General features: G+C 38.8%; 1 protein-coding gene across 3 annotated transcripts in view; it reads left to right on the top strand.

Moving 5' to 3' along the window:
* Window positions 1-27,976, top strand: part of NBEA (neurobeachin) — a 663,869-nt gene that overhangs the window by 517,411 nt on the left and 118,482 nt on the right. For all 3 annotated transcript variants that reach the window (XM_056109123.1, XM_056109115.1, XM_056109106.1), the window contains 3 exons: window positions 12,840-12,957; window positions 13,262-13,364; window positions 18,955-19,070. In XM_056109123.1, the coding sequence (XP_055965098.1) occupies window positions 12,840-12,957; window positions 13,262-13,364; window positions 18,955-19,070 (337 nt within the window). The remainder of the gene's footprint in view (window positions 1-12,839; window positions 12,958-13,261; window positions 13,365-18,954; window positions 19,071-27,976) is intronic.

Genomic DNA, 27,976 nt, shown 5'->3' with positions numbered 1-27,976 from the left:
AGTTTTTCCCCCTTAACAAATATGTGTGTGTGTGTATATATATATGTATATATAGCATCTCTGTTAATCTTACTATTTTAAGTGGTAGTTATTTTTCAGAAATAAAAAGGAGTTACAGGAAGAAACTATGGACAGTGGTGATGGGAAATTGATCCATTGGTGGATCATACATAAAGAGTCAAAATGACTATCTTATCACCTTCCTAAATCTTACAGATTGAAGTCTGTTTTGGTAGTGACAAAATTCTGCAGCATGGATTATAACCAGTCTAGATTTCTGTAAGGATGCAACATATGATAAGAGAAACCACTTGCTATGTTTCAGTTGCTTATTTTAGGTCTTGATTAAACCTAAAATTAGAAATGTGGTCTAACCATGAAGATAATAAACATGAGAAGTCTGTAAATCAAATTTGAAAGCTTTCAGTTCTGCAAAGGAGTTAAAAATGTATGCACTTTGTAAGCCTTTGCAATTGCCCCCACTCCATATATTATCTCTGTTCATTTCTTAGATATTTATTCAATAAGAAAATGTGTGTGAGCCCACATGTTCCAGATACAGTTATAGGTGCTGTGAGTTAGAAGGCAGACAAGATGCATGAAGGCCCTGTTCTCATGGAACTCTCATGTCAGACGGAATGGACAGACAGACCCAAGCCCTGCACAGAATTAAATGTAGTTAGTAGAACTGGGGGGTTATAAATTGGATTCCAGGAAAGGCAGCTCATAGGAAGGGATATCAAGCCATTCTTTAATTTTAAAAAGTAGGGGATACTTTTATTCTATAGCCATTCTTGAAAGAAATAAGAAGAGAAAATCAGGTGACAGATTGAAAATTTAAAAAGATACTGTTGGATTTTCCATCAGGAATTATAATCTGTTCAGAGCACTGCCTTTTATTAGTCCTTTTAAATAATTCTTCCTTTTTTAAAAAATTTGTAGTACCAGGGATTAAACCCAGGGCATCATACATGGAAGTCACGTGCTCTACCACTAAGCTACATTCCTGGACCCTCTGAGAGAATTTTTAGCACTTACATATAATGTGGGTGATTTTAAAATAGCTATGTTTTATAAAGTGATATAAAAATATGCATATATAAGTAACATTTTTCCCATACTGCCCTTGATAAGAATTGTAAAGTTATTCAGATATGCTGCCCTTCTTCAAAAGAGCTTTGAACTTGAGGATTTATATCTTAGAATTTGATTCCTATGCTATTTTACTAGTTGCTGGAGAAAATTATTTTATTTTAGTTTTTTCCCAAATTCTATTTCATTAAAGTCCTGTGAGTTGCAAAGTTATTCATAGTGTGATTTTTGACATACAGTGCTCCATCAACAATCCCGCCACAGTGTCAATCAAATTCCCCCCCATTACTCCCGGGTTCCCTCTCATACCCCACCTCCCACCCCTACCCTGCCACCTTGACAGGCTTCTTTTATATTTGGTTATTAAAGTTTGGGTCTTAGATTTCAATGTTGTTCACTCTCTGGTTTGGATATTCAGCTCTGTCATTCCTCAACAATACCGATGTACCTGATTCCTTTGACCCCTGCCCCCGTTGCTTCTCATCTATCTCTTCCCTTCCCTTTCACTCTGTTTCTTTCCTTAATTTTATTCATCTCCTTTTTATTCCTTGTTCCAGATTTTACTGCCTTTCTTTTTACTGCCTTACTCAGTTTCCTTTTTCTTGCTCCCAAGGGTCCCTGAGGGCTGTTGTGGTTCCACTCTGGAGCCAAGAAAGTTGTGGTAGGAGAAGTGTCTGAGTATGTGTTTCAGTCTGGATCCAATCAGGGGTAAAAAACCACATAGCAATTTAGACAGAAGTTTATTATAATTAGTTGCAGTATAAACTATAGCAGGAGATTGGAGTGACAGGGGAATTATTAGTAAGAAATGAAAAGGAATCTCGAAACAGCCTATAAGGTCCAGACCCTGCCATGAGAGCTGATGCTGGATCCAAGGAAGAAGCCCTCCAGGCCTTGCAGGGGAAGCCTTGCTCCTGCAAAAATCATCCTGGTACCCAGGTCAGAGAGCTTGCTGGAGCTCTGACTTCTCCAGTAATCCAGAGTTAGTCAAGCAGTTCATGGGAGAAGTTTCACCGAAGAAGCTCAGCTGCAAAGCTTCCTGGGATAGGAATTGTGCTGGGAAAACCTGCTAGTTAGTGACTACTTTTGTCTATATCAACCCTTCAGGGCTCTGTTGATTTAAAGGAACTGCTGAGTGGATAAACCAGATTCAAAACGAAAATTTCCTTCTTCCTGTATTTTCTCTTCAGTATCCTTCCCTAAGCTAGCAAAGGAAAAACAAAAGGTGTAAATTCATTTTCACAGAACAGGCAGTTTTGATGGATTTGAAAAACAATACCAACTGGCACAGTTGGAAAGACAGTTTTATCTGGAACATTAAAGAAGTTATTAAAGAGATCATCACACTCAGCTCCTGGGAGAGAACAAGACAGAGTCTCCTACCCTATGCCTGACTGTCTCCACCAGGGCCCAACAGCTGAAGACCACCGAGGCCCAGCCAAGGCCTTGCTGGGAGCACTCTCCACACACTTGGATGAGCCTCACGCATAAAAGAACTGACAGAGGAACCCAGGTGTGTGGGACCCGGGGCTGAGATCTCCAAGCCTGTACAGTTTGGGACTGGACCTGCCAGTAACTAGACAGTTACACCCACCAACTGCCGTGTAACTCCAACAACGGCCAGGATCCAGAGATCATCACACTCAGCTCCTGGGAGAGAACAAGACAGAGTCTCCTACCCTATGCCTGACTGTCTCCACCAGGGCCCAACAGCTGAAGACCACCGAGGCCCAGCCAAGGCCTTGCTGGGAGCACTCTCCACACACTTGGATGAGCCTCACGCATAAAAGAACTGACAGAGGAACCCAGGTGTGTGGGACCCGGGGCTGAGATCTCCAAGCCTGTACAGTTTGGGACTGGACCTGCCAGTAACTAGACAGTTACACCCACCAACTGCCGTGTAACTCCAACAACGGCCAGGATCCAGAGATCATCACACTCAGCTCCTGGAAGCTTATCTTATCATCTTATCATCTCATTCCTAATTCGGTCAAACTGGCAGGCTACCAAATGTAACATGCCCACACGGCAGAGTCTGGCAAACTCCCCGTGGTATACCCAATATGCCAAATACCAGTAACAATGATGGGTCTCATTCTCCTAACCCTGAAAAAAGCCTTGAATATGGCACTTTAAAAAAAAAAAAAATCTCAGGGCTAGGACGAAGAAGACGTTACTGGCACCTGCTCGAGGCAATCGACGAACAACAGGGTGGTCGTGATCGTGATCGTGATTAAAGAAGTCTTAATTTCGGGGTATTTATTATTTACCTTAGCAGAAAGGTAGTTTTCTGCTAAGGTAAATAATAAGGAAAATAAGCTAACATGGTTATGGAAAGGGTACTGGATTACAGATTAATTGCTTGATGTCTCTCACAGAGGGAAATAAGGAAGAATATGAATTTAACATTTTTCTTACTGACAAAAGCCAAAATTATCAACCCCATTAGTTCTCTTTTCCCTTTTGAATATTAGTTTATGAAATTCAATTCTGGAAAATATTGTTCTCAAGTAGCACTGTAGCAGTGTCCTTCCGTTGTTCATTGTTTTGCTTGAGCAGGCACCAGTAATCTCTCTATTGTGAGACTTGTTGTTACTGTTTTTGGCATATCAAATATGCCACGGGGAGCTTGCTAGGTTCTGCTGGGGGTGGGGGGGCAGGATACTCTTGGTAGCTTGCCGGGCTTTCTAAGAGGGACAAAGGAATCGAACCCGGGTCAGCCACATGCAAGGCAAACACCCTACCCGCTGTGCTACAGCTCCAGCCCTTGTACTCAAGTAAGAATTTATAAATATAAATTGTATGATGTAAATGCTTTTGTTAAATATCTAAAATATTTGGATTTAGAAACCAGTTGTCCTTTTTGTGCAACAACAAAGACATATGCACTTACAGTAAGAGCATAAATATAATATTCAGAGAGCTTAAATATAATAGCCAAGGATATACTTTACATTCATTCTCTCAACTTAAACTAACCAGTAATAGATATTATTGCCACATTTTTTTCAGATTGAGTTAAATCATTTTTCAAAGTCTTCTAAAGAGTAGAGCTAACTTCTTCCTGTCCCAGATCAGTTAAGCCGCCAGTACTCGAACCGGGAATTGGCTTTCTTCGCGCAAGCCCCACGGGTATCCTCTAGGACCCTGGGTCGCCCACCAGACCTGAACTTCTTCCCGTTCATCTCCAACACTGTGCCAGTCTTTTTCCCCACCCAAGTCAGTTAAGCTGCCAGTACTCGAACCCACGAATTGGCTTTCTTCACACGAGCTCCCTGGGTGTCCTCTAGGACCCTGTGTTGTGCACCAGCCCCGAGCCTCTTCCTGTTCCTGCCCAACACTGGGGGGTCTTGCCCTCCCAGCTGGTACCGCCCCACACACCACCCACGTACCTGTGTGGGTGTGGCCTCTTCAGAAGTGGGCGTGGCTTCTGTAGAAGTGGGCGTTGGCTAATTTTAGGCGGGGTGACACTCACGCAGCCACAGGTAGTTTAGTCATACCAAGAAATCTTGTGTAACAGCTCAGTCCCATACCTCCACATGAACATGAAGAAACAACACCAAATCCCAACCACGTGGGGAGGACAATGAAAATAGTCCAGAAGCTTCAATAGGTGCTACTCACCTAAAAGACCTCTCTGAGAAAGAATTCAGATATGAAGTCATGAAGATGTTCAATTGACTCAGTGAAACAGTCAGACAGATATCCAGTAACATGACAGAAACAATCGAGAAATTACAGAAGAAATGAGAGCAGACATTGGAAGGCTATGCACAGAAATGTCACGAATAAAAGATTCCATAGATGAAATAAAAAACTCAGTCTGTGCCCTCAACAGTAGAATGGCCACAGCTGAAGACAGAATCAGTGAGCTAGAAGATCAGCTACATGAAGCCTACAGGCAACAACAAACAATGGCAAGAGACCTCAGAATAGCTCTAGAGTGAATCAGAATCATAGGAGATGATTCCAAGAGGAACAACATTAGAATCACTGGAGTACCAGAAGCTCAGGGAAACAATCCCAATGAAAAAGCCACGGTCAAACAAATCATTGATGAAAAATTCCCAGAGCTCAACAATGCAGCCAACCAGATTCAAGGAGCCCAATGGGTACCAGCTAAAAGAGACCCTAACAAAAACACTCCAAGAAATATTATAGTTAGAATGATCGATGCTGTTGATAGAGATACAATATTGCAAGGTCAAAGAAGGAAATCACATACAAAGGAGCACCCCTTCGATTCACAGCAGGCCTATCAGAGGAAACTCTCCAAGCCTGAAGGCAATGGTTGGATATAGCGAAAAAACTCACTGAAATGAATGCTTCACCAAGAATACTCTATCCAGCTAAACTCTCACTCAAACTCAAAGGAATGGTACACTATTTCCTAGATAAACAGCAGCTCAGGAACGTCATAGACTCAAAAACAAACCTAAAATAAGGACTAAAGGGGCTACTATAAGACAAGACAAACCCTACAAGCACAGCAGACCCTTACAGAAAGATGATACAAAACTCCATAACAATAATCTCTCTCAACGTCAATGGTCTAAATTCACCAATTAAGAGACAAAGAGTGACAAAATGGATTCAAAGACAGAACCCAACATTCTGCTGCCTACAAGAAACTCATCTGAACAGTAAGAGTAAACACAGACTCAAAGTTAAAGGATGAAAAACAATCCTGCAAGCAAACAGCTCCATCAAAAGAGCTGGGGTGGCCACTAGTATCCAACAACATCAATTTCAGGTTGAAAAAGATTAGAAGGGACAGCGAAGTCCATTTTCTATTCATATTCATCAAGGGATACATACAACAGGAAGAAATCACACTCTTAAATGTATGCATGCCTAATGAGGGAACAGCTAAATATTTAAAACAATTGCTAACAGATTTTTTTTTCTTTTTTATTAGTGAAACGACATGAGGTACAGTTGTAGATTTACAAATTTTTGTGCTTGGATCTCGGTCATACCCCGATCAAATACCCATCCCTCCACCAGTGCCCATTTTCCACCACCAGGATAATATCCCTCCCCCCCCATCCTCCCATCCCCCCATCCCCCCCTGCCACTGTGGCAGGGCATTCCCCCCTGTTCTCTCTCTCCTCCTGGGCGCTGTGATCAGCTAACAGATTTTAAGGAGAACATTGCTAACAACACAATAGTAGCCGGAGACTTCAACATTGCCTTATAGCCTCTGGATAGATCAACAAGAACAAAACTCAACAAGGAAACATTGGCTTTGAAGAAAAAAAATAGAAAAGAGAGATGGGCTTTACCCCCAAAAAAGAAAGAATACACATTCTTTTCCAGTGCACACGGAACATTTTCCAAAATAGACCATGTGCCAGGACACGAAATATACCTCAATGGAATCAGAAAGATAGAAATAGTATCAACAATCTTTTCAGACCACGATGCACTGAGAATAGAAGTGAATCACACATAGACATGGAGAACCAAATCAAACACCTGGAAATTAACTCAATGTTGAACAATGAGTGGTTCAGGACGGAAGTCAAGGACAAATTTAAAAGATACCTGGAAACAAATGAGAATGAAGACACGAGCTATCAGCACCTATGGGATGCAGCTAAAGTAGTGTTAAGGGGAAACTTTATAGCTCTGCAAGCATTTCTCAAGAAGAAAGGGCCCACATAAACAACTTGACTTCACAGCTCAAGAGCTTAGAAAAGGATCAACATAAGGAGCCCAAATCGGGCAGAAGGAAAGTGATCATAAAACTTGGAGGAGAAATCAACGACATAGAAACCAAAAAAAAAAAAAAAAAAACCGAAAGATCAATGAAACCAAGAGCTGGTTCTTTGAGAAAATAAACAAGATAGATAAACCACTAGCAATTATCACAAAGAAAGAGAGAACCCTAATAAGCCCAATCAGAACTGAGAAGGGGGATATCACAACAGAAACCAAAGAAATTCAGAAGATCGTTAGAGACTACTTTGAAAGTCTGTATGCCATAAAACAAGAGAACCTGGAAGAAATGGATAAATTCCTAGATTCCTTTTATCTCCCAAGACTGAATCAAGAAGATCTAGAGTACCTGAATAGACCTATTAACATCAAGGAAATTGAAACTGTTATAAAAAAATCTTCCCAAAAACAAAAGCCCAGGTCCAGATGGATTCACTAGCGAATTTTTCCAAACATTTAAAGAGAACCTATTGCCAGTTCTTCTCAAGCTTTTCCAGGAAATTGAAGAAACAGAAAGTCTCCCAAACAGTTTCTATGAAGCCCATATCTCTCTATTACCGAAAGGAAACAAAGCCACCACAAGAAAAGAAAACTACAAGCTGATATCCCTGATGAACATGGATGCGAAGATTCTCAACAAAATACTAGCAAATAGAATTCAACAACTCATCAAAAAGATCATACACCATGACCAAGTGGGATTTATTGCGGGGATGCAAGGATGGTTTAACATTCAGAAATCAATCATCATAATCCATCATATCAACAAAAGAAAAGATAAAACCATATGATAATATTAATAGATGCAGAGAAAGCATTTGACAAAATCCATCACCTTTTATGATGAAAACCCTCACCAAAATGACTAGAGAGGGGACCTCCTTCAATATAATTAAAGCCATTTACCACAAGCCTACAGTAAGCATCATCCTCAATGGGAAAAATAGCCTTCACTCTAAGATCGGGAATGAGACAAGGATGCCCACTCTCTCCACTGCTGTTCAATATAGTACTAGAAGTACTTGCAATAGCAGTTAGGCAAGAAGAAGATAATAAGGGTGTTCAGGTAGGAAAGGAAGAAATCAAGCTCTCACTATTCGCAGGTGATATGATACTATACTTAGAGAACCCTAAAAACTTTACCAAGAAACTCTTAGAAACAATGGACTTGTATAGTAAAGTTGCAGGCTATAAAATCAATACCCAAAAGTCCATGGCTTTCCTATACGCAAACAGTGAGAGAGAAGAAAGCTACATGAAAAAAAAAATCCCGTTCACAATTGTGCCCCAGAAAATCAAGTACCTAGGAATCAGCTTAACTAAGGAAGTAAAGGACCTGTACAAAGAAAACTACAAAACGCTACTTCAGGAAATAAAAGAGGACATGAGGAAATGGAAAAATATCCCCTGTACATGGATCAGGAGAATTAACATTGTCAAAATGGCAATACTTCCCAAAGCACTGTATAAATTCAACACAATCCCACGAATAGCTAAAGCAATTCTTGGAAAAAATAAAATGGGTTCATCTTTTCTAACAGCTACATAGTACTCCATGTGTAAATGTACCAGAGTTTCTTTAACCAGTCATCTGTTCTTGGGTACTCAGGTTTTTTCCAGATTCTGGCTATTGTGCACAGCAGGTAGGGCGTTTGCCTTACAAGCGGCCAACATGGCCGACCCGAGTTCGATTCCTCCGCCCCTCTCGGAGAGCCCGGCAAGCTACCGAGAGTATTCGATATGCCAGACACGGTAACAACAAAGTCTCCAATGGAGACGTTACTGGGCCCGCTCAAGCAAATCGACGATCAACGGGAGGGCCTTTACCTTTACCTTTACCTGGCTATTGTAAAGAGTGCTGCAATGAACTAACAAGTACAGATGTCACTTCGACTATACTTTTTTCCCTCTCTGGGATATATTCCCAGGAGTGGTATTGCTGAGTCAAATGGGAGATCAAATTCTAATTTTTTGAGAATCGTCCCATACTGTTTTCCAAAAGGGTTGGACCAGTCGGCCAGTATGGATCATGTTAAGTGAAATGAGTCAGAAAGAACAGAATAGACACAGAAAGATTGCATTCATCTGGGGAACATAAAGTAACAAAATCGGAGACTAACACCCAGGAGTGGCCGACATTAGTACCAGGAATTTTGCTCCATGACTTGGAGGCCAGCCACACGTGCTAGGGGAAAAGGCAGCTCAGATAGAGAAGGGAGCACCAAATAAAGGGTATTGGGAGGATCCTCCCAGATGGGAGAAGCATGGTGAAAGTAGACTATAGACCAAACATGATTGCCACTCAGTGGCTCTCTTGCAGGCCACAGGACCCAAAAGGAGAGAGAGAGAGAGAGAGAGAGAGAGAGAGAGAGAGAGAGAGAGAGAGAGAGAGAGAGAGAGAACAAAAGGGAATGCCCTGCCACAGAGGCAGGGTGGGATGGGGGGACGGGGGGTGGGAGGGACGCTGATATCCATGGTGGTGGAGGATGGGCACTGGTGGAGGGATGGGTACTTGATCATTGCATAACTGAAACCCAAGCACAAAAATTTGTAAGTCTACAACTGTACCTCATGGTATTTCACTAATAAAAAAAATTTTTTTTAATTTTAAAAAAAGAAAAAAATGGGAGGAATCAACTTCCCTAACTTCAAACTCTACTATAAGCAGCAATAATTAAAACAGCATGGTACTGGAGCAAAGTTAGAGCTGTAATAATTAAAACAGCATGGTACTGGAACAAAGTTAGAGCTGAAGACCAATGGAACAGGGTTGAATATACTGACATCTCCCCCCAAATATATGATCATCTAATCTTTGATAAGGGAGCAAGAAATGTGAAGTGGAGCAAGGAAAGCCTTTAACAAATTGTACTGGCAAAACTGGATGGCTACATGCGAAATAATGGGCTCAGATCTCTGCCTAACACCATGTACAAAAGTAAGATCAAAATGGATTAAAGACCTCAACATCAGACCGGAATCCATAAGGTACATTGAAGACAAAGTTGGCAAAACACTACATGACATTGAAGCTAATGGTATCTTCAAAGATGTCACGCCACTGGCCAAGCAAGTGAAAACTGAAATAGACAAATGGGACTACCTTAAACTAAGAAGCTTCTGCACCTCCAAAGAAACAGTGGCAAAATACAAAGACAGTCTACAGAATGGGAAAGGATATTCGCCCTGTACATATCTGACAAGGAGTTGATATCAAGGACATAAAAGTACTGGTTGAACTCCACAAGAAGAAAACATCCAACCACATCAAAAAATGGGACGATGAAATGAACAGAAACTTTCTCAAAGAAGAAATCCAAATGGCAGAGAGGCACATGAGAAAATGCTCTACATTACTATTCATCAGGGAGATGTAGATCAAAACAACAACAATAAGATAGCATCTCACATCACAGAGATTGGCCCACATCCAAAAGAACAAAAGCAACTGGTGCTGGCGCAGATGTGGTGAGAAAGGGACCCTCCTTCACACTGCTAGTGGGAATGCCGACTGGTTTAACCCTTTTGGAAAACAGTATGGACGCTCCTCAAAAAATTAGAAATTGAGCTCCCATTTGACCCAGTAATACCACTCCTGGGAATATATTCCAGAGAGGCAAAAAAGTATAGTTGAAGTGACATCTGCACTTGTTTGTTCATTGCAGCACTGTTTACAATAGCCAGAATCTGGAAAAAAACTGAGTGCCTGAGAACAGATGACTGGTTAAAGAAACTTTGGTACATCTACACAATGGAATACTATGTAGCTGTTAGAAAAGTTGAAGTCATAAAATTTACATATAAGTGCTACTTACATGGAAAGTATCATGCTACACAAAATGAGTCAGAAAGAGAGGGACAGACATGGAAATATTGCATTCATCTGGGTAACATAAAGTAACAAAAGAGAAGACTAATACCCAAGAATAGCCGAGATAAGTACCAGGAGGTTCACTCCATGGCTTGGAGGTCAGCTGCACATGCTAGGGGAAAAGGCAGCTCAGATAAAGAAGGGAGCACCAAATTAAGAGTGTTGGGAGGATCCTCCCAGGATGGGAGATGCATGCTGAAAGTAGTCTATAGACCGAATATGATTACCACTCAATATCTCTTTTGCAAACCACAGCACCCAAAAGGAGAGAGAGAACAAAAGGGAATGCCCTGCCACAGAGGCTGGGGGTGGGGGGGATGGGGGAGATGAGGGGTGGGAGGGATACTGGGATCATTGTGGTACAGAATGGGCACTGGTGGAGGGATGGGTACTTGATCATTGTATAACTGAAACCCAATCACAAAATTTTGTAAGTTTACAACTGTACCTCATGGTGTTTCACTAATGAAATTTTTTTTTAAATATAGAGCTAAGACTTAAATGGGAGTCTGACTTCAAATATTTTAGGATTTGAGTAGATATCTAACATTCTCCAAAAATCTTCCAGTACCTAGAGAAATACAGAAACTGAGTTGGAAAGTTAGAAAATGTAATTTTCAAGGAATGAAAAGACCAACAGATCATTTGTATAGCAATATGTAGATATTGATATATCTAGATACACACATATGCATGTATATGCATATAGAATCACAGTTAATAAATATCTATAATTGTGTAAAGAAAATAAACGTTGGAAAGAAATTTATAACTTATTTTCAAAATATATATATATAAGCTGGAGCAGTAGCACAGCGGTAGGGCGTTTGCCTTGCACGCAGCCAACATGGCTGACCCAAGTTTGATTCCTCCGCCCCTCTTGGAGAGCCCGGCAAGCTACCGGGAGTATCTCGCCCACACGGCAGAGCCTGGAAAGCCCCCCGTGACGTATTCGATATGCCAGACACAGTAACAACGAAGTCTCCAATGGAGACGTTACTGGGCCCGCTCGAGCAAATCGACAAACAACGGGAGGGCCTTTACCTTTACCTTTATATATATAAGCTTAACATATACCAGCTCAGCAATTTCCATTTTTATGAAAACTAATTATAGGTAAGCAGATTATACAGACTATACCATTGCAGATAGAAATGTGTTTATATATTATTACCCTATGTTGGTCTATCAGAAAAGAATGAATTTGTTACAGATTTGACTACAGTGGCTTAATCAAATGTGACTTACCTGTATCATGTAACAAGAAGTCCGGATATGGGTGATTGCTGAGATTGTTTCAGTAGCTCAATATTAGAGCCATCCTATGTGCTATTCCCTTGGATTTCCTCCTCATTATTAGAGCCATCAATCTCTCTGCCATCACATCTCCATTCAAGCAAAAAGGTGAAGGAGAATGGACCAACTACATATAACTTTATATCAGCTTCACTGAAACATCCTGACTGACTTTGGTTTTCTTCTCATTATCCAGTGCCTAGGTCACAAGTCTTCAGCCGTATTGGCAAGGAAATCTGGGAAAGCAGAACATAACCTTGCCATCCCTTGGTCTAAGCCATGGCTCAGCCACCCTTTCAGAACTAAAGTGAAGCCACCTCTCTCATTGTTAATAAAATTTCATGGGAATGCTACTATGCTCATTTTTTTCCTTCTCTACACATTGTTTATTACTGCTTCCACACTGCAGTCACAAAGTTGAGTAGTATTTGGCTTAGATAAAATCATAGTCCATTCCATGGGTTGATCACATGGGCATTTATGGGTGAGTTTTCCTTTAAGCAAATAAAGAGAAAGGGATACGTGGAAAGAACAGGAAGTCTCATCAGATCATCTGATTCAACCAGTTAATACAAGACTAAAAAGTTCTAACACATTTTTCTGTTTTGCATCACTGGGTCACCTTGAATATGTAACTTTTTCCCTTCATTTTCTCAAGAGCCAACGAAGAAAATTTAGAAAAGAAAAAATCTGCAAATACATAGAATCAGATGATTGACAGAGTTGTGATATATTGTGAATTCAGGGAGCTAACCTCTAATTTACTGACTTGTACATGACGCTGTCTAAGATATTGTCAGGCTAAGTCTTAGAGACATCTTTTACTGACTGGCACTTCCTTTGAAACTGTTTATTTTAGGTTCTTGCATACACGGAGGGACTTCATGGGAAATGGATGTTCAGCGAGATACGAGCTGTATTTTCAAGACGTTACCTTCTACAAAACACTGCTCTGGAAGTATTTATGGCAAACCGAAGTAAGTCCCCTTATATATTTGAGGAAAAAATGCTCTCATATTCGGATATTATTCGTTTGCATAGTGCAGTACTGACTTGCTTTTCCCAAGCTCTATCTCTTTGATATGCCCTCATAAAAATTAAAAAGACTATCTTACTTTAGAATGTTAATCTTGGACTTCTCATGGATTAAGTCATATTTTTAAAGCTTTCCATGAAGATTTCATTACCTTACAAATAACTTTTGAAAATTATTTCTGAAACTAATGGTTAGCTCTCCTATGGTATTCTAAATCATCTTTTTTTTTCCCCTTCTTACAACAGCCTCAGTTATGTTTAATTTTCCTGATCAAGCAACAGTAAAAAAGGTTGTCTATAGCTTACCTCGGGTTGGAGTAGGGACCAGCTATGGTTTGCCACAAGCCAGGTAATTATATCATATTCCACTTTATCTGTGATTGTTAACATCTTTCAATCTTAATATGCCATAAATGTCAATGAGCCATATCATTATAATGTTTTTGATCCAAGAAATTGTCTTTCTTTGTAATGCATTTATAGGAAAGAGGTCATGAGAACAGATATTCTAAGAACTGCAGACTAGTGAAGGCATAATTAATTTAACACATACACGGGAGAAAGTAAAAAAATTGATTGCATAGCACAGCTAGCACATAATTAACACATTTTTACTTAAGATCTTGGAAGAAGCATTCCAAAAGCCTATGTTATTTGTGATTAATTGTTGTGTAATAGCATATGTTATTCTTATAAAGGCTGTATACAAATGCTTCAAGTACTAGAACTCTTAAGAGTTTATAGTAGTTGATAACACTAATTAGGATGCGTCTTTAACTATTTCATTTTTAACCTTTTAACTTGGTGTTTTATTTCTTTATTTTTTACTTTGATTCACACTGGTGGTACTGGGGTCTATTTCTGGCACAGTGCAGGGAAAGTCACTCCCAGCAATGTTCCCGGGAATATGGAGTGCCGGACTTCCTTGTAAAGAATATTGTCTCAACCCTTTGAGACATCTCTCCAGCCCCATTTTGATATTTTTAAAGCATCATTTTGAATATTGTTTCATTCAAAGCTACTAGTCTCTAAGTAGGAAATAGAAAATATGGAATATGGTATGTCAGGTTTGGGCTCCTAGGAACTGAAAACTTAACCAAACGTGTGTTTTGCATAAGAGCTTTTCAGCCTTTTTTTGAAAATCTAAGTGATCTCCAATATGAGAACTCTTGATTGGCAGCCGAATTGAGATATTCAGAAAATCACCACCACTGCTCTAAATATCACTTCACATACTTGATTGCAAGTACAAAGACAAAAATATTTCTCCTCGAACTTCCATTTGTTAAGAAGGAATATATGTCTCAAAACCCTAAGTCCCTTTGACCAGAATGAGGTCACCTTCCCACATACGAAACAGTCACTGCCAAATTCTAATGAGTTTACTGTCTTTGAGTAATCATCCCCTGGAAATCAGGGGAAAGAACAAGCCTTAACTCCTTGCCACCTCCTACCTGAACATAATAGGGTTTCTGTTGACAAGGAAGAAAGAGATAATCAGCTTTGGGCAAACAAGCACAGATCATTTCTTCCACATAGATCATTTGTCCCTGGTTATTATTGAGCAGCACTTTATGAATGGAAAGGCAGACTAATCTGGGTCTGTCTTCCCTTAAATAGGCTACAGACACTTAAAAGACAGGGACTGTATCTTCCTTATCTTTTAATCAGCAACACCTAGCCCAGTTGCTAATAGCAGAGGTGCTTTCTAAGTGCTACTCAGATGGAGCTGCAAGAATCTCTTCTCAAATTAAGCTTCCGTGTAAGACCAGTTCACTGACGTGTGTACATGCCGAAAGTATCTGCTAGCAGAATGACAAGATTAAATTAAGACATTGGTAGATAATGAAGTACTTATTTAAAAAAAATCTTAGGTGAAAGGGAAAAATGCACTCAATCTATCAAACAAAGAAATGAAGTTAATTTTGCAAGACTTGATTGTATTGAACGTAAAACGGATACGTAGGAACCACAGCTTCTTTTCCCAAGTGCTTACTAACTGGTTCATCATCAATTCAAGAATATTTCCAAGATTGACATTAAAGCTTACAAATAAGGCTGACTTTTTCGTTTTGGAAAATAATCTCCTGTCTCCAGATATCTTTCTCAATGATTATGATTATTCCAAGATTACAAAAAGTATTTTTTAATAGTATGTGCAATTTCCTCCCACAGTCTTGGACTTGTCTGAGCCTGCTTTTTTTTAATTTTTTAAGACAACCAGAAGCTTTTTTTAACTGTCATCCTTACAACATTATTAGTATCAATTCCCTTATAACCACATTTGGTCTTGGACTAATTTTGAAAGATCATTTTTCTCTGTGGAGGAACTGGAAACAAATTAGAGGTTCGGCGGTTTGATTTCTGTTGTTACTTTATACAACCATTCTCTAGAACGTTTCCTTCAGTATCCTTGTTTTTCCATTCAGAGCTCAACTCATTCTTCGATTTCTAAGAATATTCTCACAAGTTCAGTTTTTTGTATTTTCTGTGACCTCATTAGAACTCGCAGTTGGGGGTCAGGCAGTGAGCATGAGAACAATGGGGATGCTGAGAATAGGTGTAGGACTGACATTACTTTCTGGAGCATAGGTAATAGAAGTTCTTAGAAGAAATGCAGTATGTCTTAGTTGAAAAAATGAATAACATGACACAAAAGGAATGATAATCATTTGCTCTCAATTGGAACTTGTATCTTTGAAAAGACACATTTATGTATGGCTTGAGACCATACACCGAGGACACTTCGAAAACCATAAACACACATGTCACAGTGTATGCACATATGTGCATGTACCGATAGAGGTAAGGGGTAAGGTGGGCAGGTCTGTAAGTGAATCGATCTACAAATGTGTCCATAAACTTATGGTTTGTGACATCAAGATCTTGTTTATTTTTTTGTTTTATATTATCCCATTTGGGAGGCTCTTAAGCACTGCTCAGGACACCGGGAGAGGAGCCCCAACTGTATTCGGCCCTACTCTGTCGTTCAGTGCTTAGGCTGGTCAACTTGTGCTGATCAGAAGTTGCCGCAGCCACCCCCAGCTGGTGCTGAGCACCAAACTGGGGTCCTCCGCTCACACAGCTTGTGCTCCGTCATTTTGAGCCGCTTGTTACTTAGAGGATGGTTAAACGAGAATGCTGTCTCGCTGGCCGGAGTAGAAGCCCTCAAACTGAGAATGCCTTGGCAAAATCACCAGAGCCTTCATTCTTTGCTTTGTTTCCTAGCCCTTGGCTTTTAAGCAGAGTACCTCCAGCGGGAGCGACTTCACTCTAAGCAAACCCCAGCAGAGACTGATTTTCACATGAACAAAATTATCAAGCTTAAAGGCAGCTCTCCCGCCAGAAATTCACTTCACAAATAATGTGGACCACTTTTTGAACCACAGTTGAACAAAGAGATCACGTGACAAATTAGATTGTTGCTTAATGAGCAAAGATTCAGAACAAAGGACAATTTCCATTAGGCTATCCTAGCGAAATGAATGTGCCTTTAATTAATAAACTTCCATAACTGTGTTTTACTGAGCACTTTCTGGGAGTCAGGGCCTATACTTATTTTAGTCTAGAAGTGTTATCACATTATTTTCTTTAGTTTTTTACTTATAAACAACAACCATATCACACAGTTCTGGAGCCAGGGAAATCTAACAGCAAGGTGCTTGCAGTTTGGTGCCTGAGGAGAGTCAGTTTCCTGAATGATGAATGACCAACTTTTACCACATCCTCACATAGTAGAAGGAAATGTTCTGTCTCCTTAATTCTTAAAGTAACCATGTTCTCAATACAATTCATTCTAATCCCATTTCACTTGTTGGAAAATTTGGATTGGGTTATTGCCCAAGATTAGAGCCCACTCTTCATTTTTGTTTCCATGTCTTTGGGCACGGTGACCCCCATTTGTCTTAGAAATTGTATCTTCACCCTCGCATAATGATGAAAAATGTCAGCACATCATACTGGACCATTTTCTAGAGTTCCACTGATTACCATTATTTGGTAGTATGTTTTCTATTCTATCAATACAATCTTGTACCTAATTGCATTTTCACTCATGAGGGATATACCATAATAATCATAAAGCTGATTATTATGTAGGGTCATCATTTGAGAGAGTGCTTAATATTTTTTATTGCAGAGGGAAATCTTGTCTTCATCTTGTGCCCCAATTCTAAATGTGTTGTAATAGCCTAAGTATATACCAATATCTTCATTCCAATGTCTAAACTTTCATAGGATATTTTCAACAGTCCCAATGATACACTCTCCTCCCCCCCTTTTTTAATCTTAGATAATTGTGTTATTTAATATTTTCAGGTTTATATTTCCCCTTAGCCATGTTTTCTTTAAGATGGTTGACCAACCATTCAACTCATTCCATGTGTACTTATTGAGACCCCACTAGAGGGTAAAATCATGCACTTTAATACTTAAGCAATGATTTAGAAAACACTGGAGGAGGCAGGGAGCTTGGGGGTGGGGGAGAGGGAGAGAGAGGGACAAGGAGGGGGGTAGGGCAGGTTGGGGAAGTGGTGGGGAGAGGGAGAGAGGGAGAGGGAGGGAAGGAGAGAGAATCAACTGAACAACTGAAAATGGCCTTTTCTATGTCAGTTTCTGAATACTGTATTTTCAAATCACTACTAAATTGTTAAAAATTGTATTACCAAATGTTAAACGACAACTGAGTTCATTTTAAATACCTAATTGACTTTATTAAATGATTCGTGATTGGGGCAGTGTGCACTTCTTTAGCAAGTAGAAAGGTGCCCCAAACAGGCGTACACGGTGGAAGGTTTTTAAAGGCATGCTGAAGAAGGATGAGGAAGGGGAATTTCTTCAGCCATGGGAACCTACCCGTGGGACTGGGAAAGGTCCCGTGGCAGGTGGTCTCCTTGGAGGAATGAAAATTTGACCCCTAATTAGTGCTATCCAGAAAATTCCCATAGAACTGGTTAAGACTGCCTTCGTTGGGGAGGCTGAGATTTGAGGGCCCCTGTGCAGGGAGCGACCAGAGTTAGGTGTTAAATCTTGGTTATCTTAGCACGCCATGTGGTGCCTGTGTGTTTCTATTTTTTAACAGTGATTACTAAACTGTTTAGACCAAACTGTTTCATTAAAAAAAAAAAAAAAAGATAGGTCAGGTTTGTTACCTTGGGCTAGGGCAGGGGTCAAGACTTGGGGGTGGAACTTAATAAAGTCCCTACAACTGAAGATGGCAGGAATTGAGGAGGTTGGGGAAACTCTCTCTTAAATAGTGATCCTATTCAAGGCAGCCCTCTGACCAGACTTTCTGCAGAATATCTACCTTTTGTTATGTTTTTGATAAACACATCGAAGCTCCGACATTTCGCCATTTACACAGCCATCCTGTTTATTTCCTTTAATATGGTCAAATGGACCTTCTTCAGAACTTTCTCATATTTTTGAAGTTCAGTTATTTTTTTTCTCCCAGCATGAGGGGGAGCTGTTTTCGGGGCGGGGGGGGGGAGGGTGCTATGTGCATGTGGACACTCCATGGAGAGGTTGATGCTACAAGTTCAGTGGCAGGTCCAGCCACCTACTTGCCTCACTAACAGCCATGAAGCAGATTTGTACTATTATTTAAAAGCTACTTTTATGTATTAGCGTTATTTCATCTTTTTGGTACAGGACTGATAAAATCCCGCAGTGTAGCCATATTATACAGTTGGGAACTTTTACACTGGTTTGTACATTTAGTACGTACATATATACATATATATATTTACATATAATATGTCTTTAAATGAATATTAAAATTACTAACATCTGCAGTTACAGTATAGATTATAATTTATCTAAAAAGGAAAACAGAACATTCTATATTGAGTCGTAGTATACTAATGTGTTAGTTAAGATTAGCGTTCTTAAAGTCATGAAGCAAAAGATGCTTTATTTGTTGTCACTTATTTAATTGCTAGGAGGATATCACTGGCCACTCCTCGACAGCTTTATAAATCTTCCAACATGACACAGCGTTGGCAAAGAAGGGAAATTTCAAACTTCGAATACTTGATGTTTCTTAATACGATAGCAGGTAAGACATCTCATTCTTTAATCTCATAATATGCTTATGTTCATCAAAGTCATTGGTAATGTGACTTGATGGGATATATTTTTCTCATCAGAATTCAGATAGCCTTAGGATAAATGTTGGAGCACTCACATTAAATGTTATCAGAAGCTGTACAAGCTCGTACCAAGGTTTTAGATGCATTTGCTGTTGAAGAGTCTTTTCCTTGCTCTCCTTCTGCCATTTCCTTTGCTGACAGCTTTGTCTGAAGGTTTATTAGAGTCAACAAACCATTGCAGAGAGTGTCTGGAAATAATAATGGGAAAATGTAATTTCACTACTTTGTCATTCTCAACAATAGCAGCTAGACAGGAGAATAACAACAGGATTCTGCCTAGTACAGATGTCACCTGGATTATGACATGATTGGGTTACAACATTTTTTTTCCTTAAGAATCTTCAAATAAAAATATAAAATCAGATTACACTTCTAGATGATGAGTAACTGCCAACAGCCTCAGCAGCACCATGCTTGTGAATTAAAAGAAAGGATTGCTTTTGTTTTTCTACCATATCATTGTTTATAGTGGTTAAACATGTAGTAGGAAGTGTATGGAGTTCTTTTTTTCCCTATGTTTTTCTCTAAAAGCCATAATTTATGTTTGGTTCTGAAGTTTTATTAATAAGGACTTGCAAAAAGCTTTTTGTGATCATAGAATTTTAACTGCTTGGAGCCTTAAAATCTCCTTTGGTTATTGTTTAATTGTATATGCTTAGTAGCATGAATATAGAGCAGTGTTTTCTAAATCATTGCTTAAGTATTAAAGTGCATGATTTTACCCTCTAGGCTATTGTATATGTGTGAATATGCTACTTACATGTAGAAGTGAAATATATATAGTAAAAATGAAATAGGTTTTTACTTTGGGGAGATGGGGGTGTCTCATACCCAGCGGAGTTCAGGGGATTATAGTGTGCCAGGAGTGCATGTTCTCAACCAGTTGAACTCTGGCCCTTGCATTTTAATCATTATTTTCTAGTGTTAATTCTTTTGCTAATATGAGTATACGAGATGTACAATCAAAGCATATTTATTCCATGTGTTAATTTTTTAAGTATTATTATTATTTTAATTTTTAATAGTGAGACATCATGAGGTACAGTTGCAGTTGCACATTTTTGTGCTTGGGTTTCAATTATACAATGTTAATTTTATAATAGATTTTATATACATTATAATGTATTATATTCATATGCCTTTGTGGTGTATTTTATAGATACTTATTTTTATAATGTATTTTTCTTAAAGAAACCCATTCATTCTCCCCAAAGTGTGGGTGTGTGTATGTATATACATACATGTATGAATGTAAAATATGTCATACTATTAAACACATGTGATTTGCCTATAAAGAGAATGAACTTAAGTATCTGAAATGTAAAGAACTTATTTAGTTAGCATGCTTAGGTAAACAGTATAGTGCAACAGAAAGAGCTTAAGTTCAAAGCTAAGAATAATAGAATCTCAAATTTGCCAACCGTTTTTGTTTGTTTTGGTTTGGTTTTTGGTCACACCCAGCTGTCCTCAGGGATTATTCTCTATTCTATGCCCTAGGACCACTCTAAGCAGAGTGCAGGGGGTGTATGGGGTTCTAGGGGTTGAACTTGGTTGGCTGCATGCAAGGCAAGTGTCCTACCCTCTGTTGTATTTCTGCAGTCCAGATCTGCCAACCTTATATTCTAGAGCAGAGGAGGAGTTCTTAGTTGTAATCTCTTAGGTATTTCCTCTTTCAACAGCTATGTGTTTAATATGTTTAGTAATCTGTTGTAACAGTAGATATGTTTGGTTTAATAAAATTTTATTTTTCATTTTAATGTTTTTTAATATTTCTTCCTATTTAAATTTTGTTTTCCTTGGCCATATGAACTATGCCTAAATTAATTTTTTTAGTGATTTGGAATTTATATATCCTGTTATTTATTCTCATACATATATGTATATATATGCTTTTTTGAATCCTCTTAATGTTTTTTCTCACGTTGAACAAAAAGAATGAATTGACATGTCCAGTCACTCCCATGTAAGATAAGATCTTTCACCTCATTGCTTATTCTTGTCAATGTTATTACCCCAGGATTCAAACTCCTTTGCATATTTAGAAGGATTAATGCTGTTAAATTTTCTTGTTGTTAACTCAGCGTGAAATTATCAGCTTGATATATCTTTTTCTGAATTTTCAGAATAGCATTATCTTCACATTCTACTGCAGTATCTTTCTATATATATATATATATATATATATATATATATATATATATATACCCTGTGTTCAACCTTTCCATGACCTATTCATGATTTTTTCCCAGACTCAGTATCCACTAAAAGTCATGGATGAGCCTAGGTTTCTTTTTTCTTTGGGTGGTACTAGAGATATTAGGAGCTATCAATGTAAAACCGAAGATGGAGTGACATAGTTCCCTTCCAGCTCAGCTTCCAGTCCAGTTGGTTTCACTTAAGTGGTTCTCAGTTCTAAGATGTGATTCTTTCTATGTTTTCGGATAACACTACAAAGTTGTTTTTAAGAACTTTTCTGTCTGCATCCCTTCCAATTGATTTTTTTTCATGACTGAAATTTGATCCACAGTGTATTGTACAATACCACCTATAGGTACCACCTGTTTCATGTCTTTTGTTTCCCGGGAATCTCTTTCTCTGACTTTAGAAAGATTGTACTCTGCACAGAGTTCACATTATGACCTCTCAGAAAGGTATCCTATGAACTGTATGTAGATCCTTTATTCTCCCCTATGAGCATCTCTATGTTCCTTATTTTCTGATTGGACAGTCTTTGGGGTTTTGAGCCAGAGAACACAAGTAGTAAAGGAAATTTAAATATCTCCTTACTCTCTTTAAAATCAAAGAAAATGCAGCCATTGATTTTTTTAAGAATGTATGTGTATTTACTTTACCGTGATAAGTAAGCATTAAGTCTGTCAATTATGGAATAGAAAATAAGTATACAACAAGAACTCGGAACTCAGAGCACTTACAACTTGATGGGTAAATAAAATATACATAAGGACAAGTTAAAACAGCTGACACTAAATGTTGAGTAAGATCTATAAATAGTGAATGTTGCAAAAGCTAAAGAGTGTATTTAGAGAACTCCTAGATTAATATAAGATAGTCTAATCAAGGGAAGCCTCATAGAAAAGATAAACTTTAAATTAAGTTGTAAAGGCTTACTGTCATCTGTAGGTGATTATCCAGGCAAAAAGAGCCTTTATAAAAAGTAGAATGGAATTGAAGGAAGCTGTGAATATCCTGAAGTCATCCCTGGATGTTTCTGATAGTTCTTCCCCAGCTATCATCCTCAAGGTTCAATCAGGATTGGTGTTTGTACTGAGTGCCAGCATTGATCATTTGGAAAACGATTTTTACAGAAGTCTTGTTAGCAAATGAAGTGAATGACTGCTTGTCAGGAACTACTCGAATGAGTACTTGACTCTCTGAATACCCAAACTATGAATTCTCGAAAACAACTTGTGTAATTTTTGCTTCACCAAAAAAATCTTCTGAGTGCACTTAAGTTCTGAGACTCTTGTAAATTCTGATGCTCTAATTCTAGAGCTTGGCTTGCAGTTATCAGCTCTGAAGTGATACTTTTTTTTAATAAAGTTGTTCACAGTAATTTATTACATTCAATATTCCAACACCAACCCCACCTCCTTCACACCTTCCCACCACTGCTATTTCAAATTTTTTCTCCATCACCCAAGCCTGCCCCACAGGCAGATCCTAAATAATTTATTTTGTATTGCTTGTTAGGAATAATATGCTAAAAATGATCCAAAAGGATTGCTAACATGTTATTATAGGTTGAACCTTATGTGCATGTAGACAGATAGAGTGATTGATTGATAGATTGATTGATTGATTGATATTGGTGGTTACCTTCTGCTTTAGACCCCATCAAATGTGGTGTACTACTCCTGGTACAGTAGTGGCTTAAAGAATGAATGGGGTGCAAGATCTGAGGGAGCAGACAGGGCCTTGGGTGAGTGGGCTATCACAGGACAGGGAGTTGGCTGGACTTCATCAGCCACAACACTAGCAAATACTGTCAACACAGACGTAGAAGTCTTCCTGAGACACGTATACTGATGTCCACTTTACATAGGTTTTGGTTTAAAATGCAGAGTTTCATTTCTGACAAGTCCCCACATGGCCGGTACCAGTGGTCCAGCACCGACGTTTTGCATATAACTGCCTTACTCCGTTATTCTTTGAAAGGTCTGAAGAACAGAGTGGTATGGTCTTTTATGGGATACACTCCTGTAGCCTTCTTCTCTAGCACTGTCTAGTTGGCATGTTCTGAACACCGTAAAGCTTTGTCTTATCATGTTCAAGTTTGGTATGGTGCGATGGGAGGGGAGGGAGGATTTTATTAGTAAATACCCAATATAATGTGTATATGTGTGTACTCTTTAATTGTGTACATGATTTCGTGGATCTATTATGTGAATTCACTAGAATCCTTTAAGTCTTCTAATTAAAGAGGAAAAAATAAAGAATTGGAATCTGATCGAGAAGACTGTATTTTCCATTTACACATTTGGATGAGGATTTTATAATATATATGTCACACATGAATTATACATATATAATTTACATACATCATAAAATATTTATGTATACATACTTTATATACATTATTATACACATAAAATGTATATGTGTATATACATCATATATTATCATCTATAATGTACCACACATTATGTAATATTAATATATTTTATAGTATTATATATAGCAAGGGCTGGAGCGATAGCACAGCGGTAGGGCATTTGCCTTGCGCACAGCCAACCCAGCCGAGCCGGGTTCGATTCCTCCGCCCCTCTCAAGAGAGCCCGGCAAGCTACCGAGAGTATCTCGGGCGCACGGCAGAGCCTGGCAAGCTATCCGTGACGTATTCAGTATGCCGAACACAGTAGCAATTAAGTCTCAAAATGGAGACGTTACTGGGCCCGCTCGAGCAAATTGATGAACAACGGGAGGACAGTGACATTATATATAGCATTATGTGTATATATATAATGTATATGTATATCTACATTATGATGTATAAAATTTATATGTGCATTATATGTGTGTGTACATAGACATGTAATGTCTGTCAACAGTATATACCTTATACATTATATAAGGTATATTATATACAGTATATACATTATATACCTACATACATTGTATGTTAACAGACAATGTAGGTATGTAATGCATATAACATATAATTTTATTTGAAGCATCTTGATTTGAAATACTGTTAATAATAGCAAATGGTGTTCAAACACATACCCTCAGCCAGAGGATCCGCTTCCTTCCACCATTGTCTCAGGGTCCTTTTCCAGACACCCCCATTTTTGCACCCTTGGTAAGCTCAGTTCTGTAGACCACTTCTCTGGGTTTCACTGCTCTTGGCCACTTTCTATTTCCTTATTGTGTTTTTTTTTAATATTCCACATATGAGAGAGATCATTCTGTGTCTGTCCCTCTCCTTCCGACTGACTTCACTCAGCCCAGTGCCCTCTGGTTTTATCTACATAACAGAAAATTGTATGGCTTTTTCTTTTCTTACAGTAGAGTAGTATTTTATGTTGGTTTCATGTTTTTTAAAGATCATCAATATAAGCTAATCCATGTTTACTATGAAACTATTTTGTTTACTATGCCTTACCCTCTGATTTATCTTTGCAGCATGAAATACATTTTATAATCCACCTGTTGCTTTCTATTTCTTGACATATCTCATACCTTATCAATTTTGTTTTTCTCCTTTCTAGATGCTTTCACTGAGAACAAATGACTAAAGAAATTCAGTAGGAATACAAAGTGGATATTGAAATACTTCAAATATAAATATTAAAGAGGCAATAAAGTGGATTTTGCAGTAGTGAAACATAGTATAATTTATCAATCATTTAGGACATACTATACAATATAAAACGAGTGGTACTATTGTAAAAGGTAATCATTAAAAAGTTAAAGGTCATAATGAAATTATGATCAAAATACCCACCATAAGAACAAAGGTGTAAAAATATACCAGACAAACTCAAGTGTTGCAAACATGTGAAGCATCAATAACTCTGCTGTTTCCAAGGGAGCATGTGGGAAAGCTGTATGTGTTTCCACTCTGGAACCTGGCGTTTTCACTCCTGCGGATACCCCCAACAAAAATCCTTGTCTATGTTAATGAGCACATCTTAAAAGCATATGCACAGCAGCACGTGCTGAGAGCACATCTGGAACATCCGTTATGCTTTTATTTTAGTTCCCCCAAGTTGGAAAATACCTAACGCCAGTGTAATGGTGTTAGACAATGCAGTGGTTCAGTAAATTATACATTTATGCAATAGAATATTAGGCAGCAATAAAATTGACCTATATGAATCTATATGGATGAATCACTGTATCACTGTGTCACTGTCATCCCGTTGATAGTCGATTTACTTGAGTGGGCACCAGTAAAGTCTCTATTTCTCCAGCCCTGAGGTTTTAGCAGCCTCTTCTTACTCGTCTTTTCCCAATAATCGGAGGCTCTTTCAGGGTCAGGGGAATGAGACCTGTTGTTATTACTATATTTGGAATATGGAATATGCCACGGGGAGCTTGCCAGGCTTTGCCCGTGTGGGTGGGATACTCAGAAGCTTGTCGGGCTCTCTGAGAGGCATATATTTATGTATTCTTCTCTATGATTTATTGTCTACTGTCTGAACCCCATCAGATACGGTGTTACGGTGTAGTAATTGTGGAAAATGGGTAGGAAGTGTCCTATAATGTGTCATGCGGCAGCTTTGTGGCTGCAAGGTCCAGAAAGTATCCTGGAGCATGGTGGTAGTTGGGCAGTGGAGGTCAGCTGCCGGGGCTGGGCCCCTTGGGGTAGGGAGGCTCTCACCTGCCCCACAGCCTGGTGTGGAGTCCGGTGGCATGGTTCTGGGAGATTCCTTTTATACTCCCATCTGGGAGAAGCATCCTGAGTTTTGGAGGGTAGCCGATGAGGAGATTATCTGGTGCCAGTAGGGTGTAGTTTATGGGTGTGATCCCTGAGTCGCCAGAGACTGGGGACAGCAGGTAGAGGATCTCTGTTCTGGGGTCCCGTTGAGTCCAGAGTCCAAGGTCATGAAGGTCCACATTATCTGGGTTCCGTGGGACTTCATCCTTGTGTGAAGCTCAGCCTGAGCATCCGGAAAGCATCCTGGAGCTTGGCAGTGGTTGGTAGTGGAGGTCGGCTGCCGGGGCTGGGTCCCTTGGGGTGGGGAGGGCTCTCACCCACCCCACAGCTTGTCACAGAGTCTGATGGCATAGTTCTGGAAGCCTCATTTTATACTCCCATCTGGGAGGAGCATCCTGAGTTCTGGAGGGTGGATGAATGGATGAATCATTCATACAAAATGTTGAACAAAAGAAGTCATATATAAAGAAGTCTGCATTAGTATGAGATAGAGATGCATACTTACTGATCTTTGGTTTTAGAATGATTTTTTTTTGGTAGAGATTCAAAGCAATGACCAATACAAAGAACTGGGGGAAAGCCAATGGGATACTGGTAATACTGCCTTTTGGTCTGGGTGCTAGTTACACACGTCTGTTCACTTTTCAGTATTCAGTAGATAGTAATGCTTTATAGTAACAGAACATTTGGATCTGCTGGAGGGGGATAGGGATGCTTTATAAAGCTTACTGTAGTAGTGTCCTCTATTATTGCACTACTTAGATTTTTATACCCTAATGTGATCTATGTATATGTGTATATATATACACACACAAACATGTACATATATATATATACTCGCATATAAACAAACAGATTTCACTGTATGTATGATGACTTTGTAATAACATGTTCATATATTTGGAAGTTTGTTAGGTATACAGGTAAACTAGTTTTTTTTAAAAATACAAGATGTTCACGGTATTTTATTTATAAGATTAGATTAATAAGTGATTACTGTTGAATGTAAATTATGGAAAAGTATAATTTTAAATATTAATTACACATCAGCATAAATAAATACCAGAGTAAACATTTTTAGTGATTTTTTTGTGTACAGTTTGTCATTGAAAAACTGCAATACATAAAAGTTCACATTTGGGGCTATAGTGATAGCACAGCGAGTAAGGCGTTTGCCTTCCATGCAGCCAACATGGCTGACACAGGTTCGATTTCCAACATCCCATATGGTCCCCCGCACACCGCCAGGAGCAATTCCTGAGTGCATGAGCCAGGAGTAACCCCTGAGCATCGCCGGGTATGACCCAAAAAGAAAAAAAATAATAAAAAGTTCACATCCACTTTTGTGCTTCATTTCATTTAATATTCTTTGATGGTGTGATTTTTTTAACTGCACAAAAGCTATGATGGTGATATGATTTAATTATCTTGAATTTTGGGTTTTGCTTTATATCATTTTTTGCTTTTCAAAGGACATTGTTTTTGAAGATTCTATGAAAGAATTTTAATGATGCTTAGAGTTCCACTAGAATTGGGGTTTCAACCTCCAATTCCTAGAGTTGAACCAATTTCATTTTAATTGTATTCTGATAGGGCCTATACCTCATTTTAGACTTTATTATTTATACTATGAACAAGATATTAAAATCTGACACTCTTGTTTTTTTAAAAAAATTGAGTGATTGCTACCATAGCGTAGTGTAAATCATCCCATTGGGTTCAAGGATTTTTTTAAAAAGGTTTTTGAGTTGTTGTTTTTTTTTCCCATATGATCGGCTAATGAATTCAACAGAACTTCTTCAACCCCAACCTTTTTCTCCTGTTTAGCATTTTCCACTTTTTTACCCCGTGATGTACAAGCCCTCCCTGGTTAATTATGTATATATTTAGCTACTGCATGTGTTAGGCTTA

This window comes from Sorex fumeus, unplaced genomic scaffold, assembly GCF_029834395.1.
Source record: "Sorex fumeus unplaced genomic scaffold, SorFum_2.1 ptg000008l, whole genome shotgun sequence".
Lineage (NCBI taxonomy): Eukaryota > Metazoa > Chordata > Mammalia > Eulipotyphla > Soricidae > Sorex > Sorex fumeus.
This window is presented reverse-complemented; position numbering and strand designations above follow the sequence as displayed.